At 44.6% G+C, this 9454-nt stretch overlaps 1 protein-coding gene and 1 non-coding gene across 2 annotated transcripts; one reads left to right on the forward strand and one right to left on the reverse strand.

The window, feature by feature from the left end:
- Positions 1–5984: 5984 nt before the first annotated feature.
- Positions 5985–6973, forward strand: LOC100074651 (olfactory receptor 5A2-like). Its single transcript, XM_029058979.1, has one exon. The coding sequence runs from the start codon at positions 6014–6016 to the stop codon at positions 6971–6973; it is 960 nt and encodes a 319-aa protein (XP_028914812.1). The 5' UTR covers positions 5985–6013.
- Positions 6974–8766: 1793 nt separating this feature from the next.
- LOC114810361 lies at positions 8767–8904 on the reverse strand. The gene has a single exon (XR_003758062.1). It is a non-coding gene; the product is annotated as a small nucleolar RNA SNORA7 (small nucleolar RNA).
- Between the last annotated feature and the right edge of the window lie 550 nt (positions 8905–9454).

The raw sequence follows: 9454 nt of genomic DNA on the forward strand, positions 1-9454 counted from the left end.
AGTGCTCTGCACACAGTAAACGCTCAATAAATACCTTTGATGATGATGATGATCACTCCATAAACCTGATTGATTTGGTGCTTAAGGCCATATTGACACCAAATGTGTACAAAAAAAAAACTTGCCCTAAGCTCATTGTGGACTAAGCATTGGTGTAGATACAAGCTTCTCAGGATGGACAGAGTCCCTGTCCCACATGGTACTCAAAGTCGTAATCCCCATTGTGCAGATGAGGAAACTGAGGCCCAGAGAAGAGAAAAGGCTTGCCCAAGGTCACACAGCAGACAGGTGGTGGAGCTGGAATTAGAACCCAAGTCCTTCTGATTCCCAGGCCCATGCTCTTCCCACTAGGCCATGCTGCTTCTCGAATTCTATTCTCCCACGCTCTTAGTAAAGTGCTCTGCACATAGCAAACATTCAATCAATGCAATTGATTGATTGATATCTACTATGTTCTCTACTGAATTAAGTGGAACTAAGTGAGTGGGACAGGTGCCTGAGCAACCCAGAAGCCAGAGCCTGGGTCTTCGACTGCCAGGATAACCCGGCTTCACTTATGCGGCTTCAGAGCGTCAGGCAAGGAGCCCACCAGGGTGCGGGGGGAGGACCGTAGCCAGACCCCAGAGGTTCAGAATGGGAAGGAATCCTGGCCTTAGGGCCAGTAGAGAGAGGGCTTTGTCCCATCTGCTACATTACCAGGGCCCCAGGGCTGCGGACTGTAAATAACCAAAGAGAATCAGATCCTGAGGCACTCCAGCCCTTTTCTGAACTGCAGCCAAGCCAGATGCTCAGATAAACATTTTGATTAGTGGTAAATGGAATCCTGGAAAGGGGGAGCTTCTTTGTTGCTTCCATCTGCTCTGAACTATGAAGTTCAGCTTGGTTGACCATTAGTGTTTACCATTGAAAGGATGCCCTGTCTCTTTTCTAGGCTTCCTCCTCAGGTCCCACTGGTTTGAAAGAGTGCTGAACCCTAAGAAAAGGAGGTGGTTAATTCAGGGTCATGCTCCTCTTACAGATTGGCTGGGGACGACGGAGACTTGCATTATGCAATCAAAGAGGTTTCCTAAGCCGGTGGGCGGAGGTGGAGCTGGAGAGTAGGCACCCTTTGGCTAGTCATCCTCCTGATTGCTGTTCTGGTGGTCATCGCCAGGGCTTAATCGGTCATGCAGGAAGAAAGGGCTGGGGCCCAAATGATCATGCAATGTTACATTTCAAATCTGTCCTGACTTTGAATGTGCACCTATATTGTCCTTGGGACCGATGGCATGTCATTATTAGCGATGACATTATTCCCACTGTACCATACCATCCTTTTGGAAACCACTGTCAGTCACTCAGTGGTATTGATTGAACAATTACTGTGTTTTGGGCATGGGGTGTGCAATAAACAAACCATGATCACGGCCTTCAAGGAGAAGCAGCGTGGCCTAGTAGATAGAGCATGACTCTGGGAGTCAGAAGGACCTGGGTTCTATTCCCAGCTCTGCCACTTGTAAGCTGGGTGACCTTGGGCAAGTCACTTCATTTCTCTGGGCCTCAATTACCTCATCTGTAAAATGGGGATTAAGAATGGGAGCACTACGTGGGACAAGGTCTGTGTCCAACCTGATTAACTTGTATCTACTCAATGCTTAGTAGAGGGAGCAGCACATAACAATCACTTAACAAATACCATTCTTTTAAAAAAGAACCTCACAGTCTACTTATTTATACCCTCCTTATCCCTAGTGGGTATATATTTTTTCATTTCTCAAGTATATTTTAACAATTCTAGTTGCAACAATTTTTACGTAAACTCCCCAACCATTTGTAAGTGTAAGCTCCTTGAGGGCAGGGACTGCATGACTTTATTATTCAGTACTTCCCAAGTGCCTGGCAGAGTGCCTCTAGCAAGTTGCTGTTGCTGTCTTAGGCTGCCGAGTCGTGTCCGACCCATAGTGACACCATGGACACATCTCTCCCAGAACGCCCCGTCTCCATTTCCAATTGCTCTAGTAGTGTACTCATAGAGTTTTCTTGGTAAAAATACAGAAAAGTTTACCACTGCCTCCTTCCGTGCAGTAAACCTGAGTCTCCACCCTTGACTCTCTCCCGTGCCGCTGCTGCCCAACACTGGTGAGTTTTGACTTAGTAGCAGATTGCCTTCCACTCGCTAGCCACTGCCCAAGCTAGGAATGGAATGGATAGGCCTCTGCTTGAGTCTCCCTCCCGTAGTTGAGACTGGTAGAGGACTGGAAAGTTTCTAGGTGTGACCCTGAGAGGTGTCTCTCCACAGCAAGTAGAAACTGAGTAAATACTATTACTGATGACAGCCATAATACATATCCACTGACAAATGCATTGAGAGTAGAATTTCACAGTCAGAGGTGACCTCTTTGAATATGAAAAAAATGATATTTGATATATATAAATATATAAATTTATACATCATACCTATACAGAGTCAGACATTTGAAAGAACCACCTACTTGTGCAGTATTGCATCGAATTGCATTGGATGCTAATAAAAACTAAGATGTTCACGTTCCACTTCCATAATTGAAAGAAGTCCAGAGGTTCCAGGGCTGTGAATGGGCAAATATTGCCCTAAATTAAGCATTGACCATCTCACAGGAACCACAAAAGAAACTCCATTTGGATCTAGTTCACTGAAGCAAAAACCTGGAACTAAAGGGAATTGGTCCAATGGGAAGAGCAACTAAAACTCTCCATCCTCCTTTGAGAATAATTAACTCGTGGAAAAAGACAATTCTAATGATCTGTCTTCTCCTGGTCTTGGACCCATAAGAGAGGAACAGAGAAATCTCAGAGGAGAAGGGTAGCTAAATCTTGACACTTTAAAACTATCCTCTGCCATAGCCTTTATGGCCACTTTGACAACCACAGAGAACAACTCTTGTGAGGACTCACTCTCTTCATTTAACATCGGTTTCCCAAAGTGAGAAGGAGAGAGAGGCCACCTCAGCTCAGACAAGATCTCTGGGGTTGTGGGTGAAGATTTGTTAACTGAGGAAGCCCCACAATTCTTCTCCTTCTCCTCCTCTTCCTTCTCCTCTTCCTTCTCCTTTTCCTTCTCCTCACCCTTCTCCTCTTCCTCCTTCCCCTCCTCCTCCTTCCCCTCCTCTTCCTTCACCTCCTCCTCTTATTTCTTCTTCTTCTCCTCCGCCTGAAGACAATGGTGAGGTAAAAGAACATCCCTACCCAGCAAGTAACCTGTGAGTCCAATTGCTTTACTTTTCCTCTCCAAGCCATTTCTCAAAGCTATTGCATGAAATCATTACCCCTACTCCCAAGCAATAATAATATTTGTTAAGCTCATTGCGGGCAGGGAATGTGTCTCTGAACTCTGTTATACTGTTATCTTGTACTCTCTCAAGAGCTTAGAACAGTACTCCGCAAACAGTAAGCGCTCAATATGTATAATTCAGTACTTCATATGTGCCAAATATTGTACTAAGTGCTAAACTATATGCAAGGCAATCAGGTTGAATACAGTTCCTGTTCTGTATGTGGCTCACAGTCTATTGAATCCCTATTTAAAGATGAGGAAACTGAAGCACAGATAAATTAAATCTAAGTAACCCTTAATATCTGTATGGAAATAAGTAATTTTTTAAATTAAGACCCTTTTCAAGATGGGAATGCTGAGGACTAAGAAAACAGGGTGATTTGCCCAAGGTTATGAGGGGAGCCAATAGCTTAGAACCACAGATCTATGAACCTCTATTAATTCTATTTACTGCTATTGTTTTAATGAGAAGTTCATCCCCTTGATTCTATTTATTGCTATTGTTTTTGTCTGTCTGTCTCCCCCGATTAGACTGTAAGCCCGTCAATGGGCAGGGACTGTCTCTATCTGTTGCCGATTGGTACATTCCAAGTGCTTAGTACAGTGCTCTGCACATAATAAGCGCTCAGTAAATACTATTGAATGAATGAATGAACCTCTCATTTGCTATTAAGGCCACTCAACTCCTTCTTCCTCTTAGGTTCATGAAACCATCTTGGATAGTGTCAAGCTCTGAGTTCCACTGGACCCACTCTAACAATGGATGGTGAGGCAGAGTGGAATGGGCTAAGGCCTTTTTATCTTAAAACATTTTCTATAAACATGCACATATGAGGCCAAATTTTTGCTAGGGCTTGTTGGAAGCAGAGGAGCATCTTTTCCTCAGATTACTTTCTTCCCCTCCTCCTGAACCCCTCCTTTCCTTCTGCTTTCTCACATTTGAATCTGCCGGTCACCAGCAAACACTGGGTTTGATGCTGGAATGCAGAGTTTCCCCACCACCTCTCTCTGTCTCTCTCACTTTCTCTGTACAAATACACTAACTACCCTCCATCCCCCAGGCACACACTACAGTTTCAAATGAAAGCTATCTGCTGTCACTTAATCTATCCTGCAGTAGCACTCGAAGATACTTCCAGTCAAGGTGCAGATTATCATGCTACAATTAAATCAATATAAAATGAGGAAAAGTTCCAAAGACCACATCATTTGGATCCTGGATTTTTTTTTGTCCTAGAGAGTGAATAGTTTATCTTTTCCTAAAACTTTTACTGAAGTTGCTAGATTGTAAACTACTTGAGAGCAGGGATGTGTCTACTTACTCTACCCAAGTGCTTAGTACAGCACTCTGCATAGAGTAAGTATTCAATAAAAAACATTGACTGATTGATTGGAACATTTCTTAGTCCACCATCTTGAACAATAGGGCATTGAACATTCTTTACCTTCCATTTTCCATCTCTATTGCTTTAAAATGTTCTCCTGATGATACCAAGTTCCTCATTTAGCCAATCAATTAACAGTATTTATTGAGTGCTTACTGTGTGTGAAGCACTGTACTAAGCACTAAGCACCATGTTTGCCAAACCCCTCCAGTTTTTAAACGGCACATCCTTGCCTCAATTCCCAAGAGCTCAGTAGAGTTCTTGGCATACACTAAATGTTTAATGAATCCTACTACTACTAATAATACTATTACTACTACTAAGCGTTTTAATTTAACGAGTCCTAAGTGAAAATGCCAAAGTAGGTCTTCCATTTTTCACTTTGGAGCCTCGCCCCGACCTGAGTGAGAAATGTATGAAGAGACTGCACAAGTCTTCACTGCTTTTGAGCTCTTAACTCCAGTACTTTCCTCTGGCCTCTAGCTTTTTAAAGATTAAAAACGGCCTCCTAGCCAGATCTGAATCCCCAGCACCAGGTCAGACTTCTCTTCCTCTCCCAGCAGGGCAGACCACCTGTATGCAGCCTCCAGGATTGGGAGATTTGAGTTTAACGGGGCCCTATCAGACCCAGGAAGAATTTGGGGGTGTAGTTACCATCATCCCTTCCTCAACCCTGGAAAAATCAGGGACCTTCCTGTGGGTCAACAGCAAATGCTCTCTAAAGTAGCCTGACACGAGTTGGGCAGTTGATTCCAAAATGCCAACCTGGATTCTTCCCTAGGCTTCCAAGATACATCAGGGCCTTCCCAGGAAAAGCCGTACCTTGATGATTCACCCTCTGATCCAGAGGCAGAGGTGTTAGGATCCAGGGCTTACCTGATGTTGGCTGGGACTCAGGAGGGTAGCTACTCCTGGATTATGAGGAAATCTCGAGGAGCTGGGGTCCAGAAATCTTTCCCAATAGGACAGTTCTTCAAGATATTGTTTCAATTCCTCTTTGGATCTGTCAACCAAGGCTCCCGAATAATATAGCTGGAAGCACTTGGACCAAACCCAGTTACCCCATTCATCCTTCTCTCGGGAAGTACCTAATCACACAGTATTAAAAAGAGTCAAGCGACCGTATTTATTGAGCCCTTATGGGGGGGTGGATTACTGGACTAAGTACTTGGGAGAGCACATTATAAAAGAGTTGGTAGACACGCTCCCTGCCCACAAGGAGTTTCCAGTCTGGAGGAAGATTGAGCTGTCACTGATTGTGAACAACTGTGATTCTAAATTGAATTGCTGTCTAGGTGTTTCTCTTCTTGACCTTGGAAGACCAGGTAGCGGGTAAATGTCTTGGGGAAGAAACACCACAGTGGTCACCGAGTTCATCCTCCTGGGATTTTCAGACCATCCAGAGCTCAAGATTTTCCTTTTTGTGTTGTTCTTGGCCATCTACCTTGTGACTCTCACCTGGAACCTGGGCCTGACCAGCCTGATCAAGGTCTCCCCCAGTCTCCACATCCCCATGTATTTCTTCCTCCGTCATTTGTCCTTCATCGACATGTGCTACTCCTCTTCCGTCATCCCCAAGATGCTCTCAGACTTCTTCAAGGAGCAGAAGACCATTTCCGTCTTGGGCTGTGCCACTCAATATTTTGTCTTCAGTGGGTTGGGCCTGACGGAATGCTGTCTCCTGGCTGCCATGGCGTATGATCGTTATGCGGCCATCTGTACCCCACTTCTCTACACGACCGTCATGTCTCCCTCCCTCTGTAGGAAAATGGTGGCTGCGGCCTACGCGGGGGGATTCCTCAGCGCCCTGACTGAAACGGGCTTAATATACCGGCAGGACTTCTGCGGGCCAAACGTTATCCATCACTTCTTCTGTGACCTCCTTCCTCTGTTGGCTCTGTCCTGCTCTGACACTTCCACCACTCAAGTCGTGGTCTTCGTTGTGGGCGTGGTCATCGGAATGATGTCCGTGCTTGTGGTCTTCCTGTCCTACGGTTATATCACTGTGGCTGTCCTGCTGATCCGCTCGGCGAGAGGCAGGTACAAGACCTTCACCACCTGTGCCTCTCACCTGATCACCGTGATCCTCTTCTACGGCTCCGGGTTCTTCGTGTACATGCGTCTTAACTCCAGCTACTCCGAGAGCCGGGACAAGGTGGTGTCTCTGTTCTACACAGTGGTGATCCCCATGCTGAACCCGCTTATCTACAGTCTAAGGAACAGAGAGATTCTGGACACCTTGAAGAGAGTGATGGAGAAAAAGGTAGTGCTCTTTCAGTGCCTTGCACTCTTTTGAAGCATAGGAGAAGCCAGGGTTGGAGCCACCTGAGAAGCAGGCTGGCCTAGTAGAAAGAGCACAGGCCCGGAAAGTCAGAAGACCCGGTTTCCAATTCCAGCTCTGCTGCTTGTCTGTTGTGTGACTTTGGGCAAGCCACCTAAACTTCTCTGTGCCTCGGTTTCCTCATCTGTAAAATGAAGAGTCAATACCTGTTCTCCCTCCTATTTAGATTGTGAGCTCCAGGAGAGACCGTGTTCCACCGCTATCTATCCCCAGTGCTTGGCACACAGTAAACACTTAAAGACCACGATTATTATTATGCTTTCTGCATAATCACCCACAGACAGCTGTTTGAATTAATGAAAATTTTTTTTTTCTTCCCAGCTCTCCCATCTCAACAGACATGGGTTATATATTTACTGTTTGGCATGACGTGGCTATTGATTTTATTGTGTAAGAAGTTGAAATGCATTGATTGGCCATGTACAAATTGTATTTTTTGTTCCTTCCCCCTTAGACTGTGAGCCCCACGTGACTGTGTCTGATCTGATGATATTGTATCTCTCTGGTGCTTGTCAAAGTGTTTGATATATAGTAAGCACTTACCAAATACCACAATAATTATTACTGCTGTTGTTGGGTGTTTTTTTCAATTAGATACCGAATTCGATCCAAAATTCAAAGGATGACAACACCGTGTCTAATAGTCAATAGAACCAATACAAAGCAGGTCCCTCATTGACATTAGCAATTAATCAATCAATCGATGGCATTTATTGAGCACTTATTCTTTGCAGAGCATTGTACAAGCGCTTGGGAGAGAACAACTGAACAGAGTACATATTGCCTGCACAGAAGGAGCTTAAAGCCTAGAGGGGGAGACAGATATTAATGTAAATAAATATCCGACGGATATGTACATAAGTACTGAGGCTGAGAGTGAGGTGATTACCAGTTCTTCAAAGGGTACAGATCTAAGTTATGATCCTATGAAACCTTTTCCAGCAGGGCCGGGCTGCTCCTTCAAGGTGACCCACTAACCATAACATGCATGGCCTAGTAGATTGAGCATAAGACTAGGAGTCAGAAGGACATTCATTCATTCATTCAATAGTATTTACTGAGCACTTACTATGTGCAGAGCACATGGATTCTAATCCCAGCTCTGCCACTTGTATACTGGGTGACCTTGGGCAAGGTGCTTCATTTCTCTGGGCCTCAATTATCTCTTCTATAAAATGGGGATTAAGACTGGGAGCACTCTATGGGACAAGGACTGTGTCCAACCTGATTAACTAGTATCTATTCCAGTGCTAAGTACAGTGAGCCGCACATAACAATCACTTAACAGATACCATTTTTTTTTTAAAAAAGAACCTCACAGTCTACTTATTTATACCCTCCTTTTCCCTTGCGGGTCTATATTTTTTCATTTTTCAAATGTATTTTGACAATTCTAGTTGCAACATTTTTATGTAAACTCCCCAACCCTTTGTAAGTGTAAGCTCTTTGAGGGCAGGGATTGCACTACTTTGTTATTCTGTACTTCCCAAGAGTCTGGTACAGTGCTCCTAGCAGGTTGCTGTTGTTGTCTTAGGCTGCTGAGTCGTGTCTGACCCATAGCGACGCCACGGATACATCTCTCCCAGAACGCCCCGCCTCCATTTGCAAGCGCTCTGCTACTGTATCCATAGAGTTTTCTTGGTAAAAATACAGAAGCGGTTTACCATTGCCTTCTTCCGTGCGTTCAACCTGAGTCTCCACCCTTGACTCTCTCCCACGCCGCTGCTGCCCAACACTGGTGAGTTTTGACTTGTAGCAGATTGCCTTCCACTCGCTAGCCACTGCCCAAGCTAGGAATGGAATGGATAGGCCTCTGCCTGACTCTCCCTCCCATAGTCGAGACAGGTAGAGGACTGGAAACTCTCTAGGTGCAACCCTGACAGGTGTCCCCCCCCCCCCCAGCAAGTAGACAGTGAATAAATACTATTACTGATAATAATAATAATGATGATGGTATTTGTTAAGTGCTTACTATGTGCCCAAACACTGTTCTAAGCACTGGGGTAGACATAAGGAAATCAAGTTGTCCATGGGGCTCACAGTCTTCATCCCCATTTTACAGATGAGGTAACTGAATAACAGAGAAGTGAAGCGACTTGCCCAAAGTCACACAGCTCATAAGTGGCAGAGCCGCGATTAGAACTCACTTTCTCTGACTCCCAAGCCTGTCCTCTTTCCACTAAGCCATGCTGCTTCTCTGATGACGGCAATGTTGCATATCCATCGACATATACATTGAGAGTAGAATTTCACAGAGAGTGATGACCTCTTTGAATATGAAAAAATAACATATGATATATATTAATATATATTATAACTACACAGAGTCAGACATTTGAAAGAACTACCTACTTGGGCAGTATTGCATTGCATTGCACTGGATGCTTATAAAACCTAAGATGTGCACATTCTACTTCCATAATTGAAAGAAGTCCA

This window comes from Ornithorhynchus anatinus, chromosome 3 (genome assembly GCF_004115215.2).
Source record: "Ornithorhynchus anatinus isolate Pmale09 chromosome 3, mOrnAna1.pri.v4, whole genome shotgun sequence".
Taxonomy (NCBI): Eukaryota; Metazoa; Chordata; class Mammalia; order Monotremata; family Ornithorhynchidae; genus Ornithorhynchus; species Ornithorhynchus anatinus.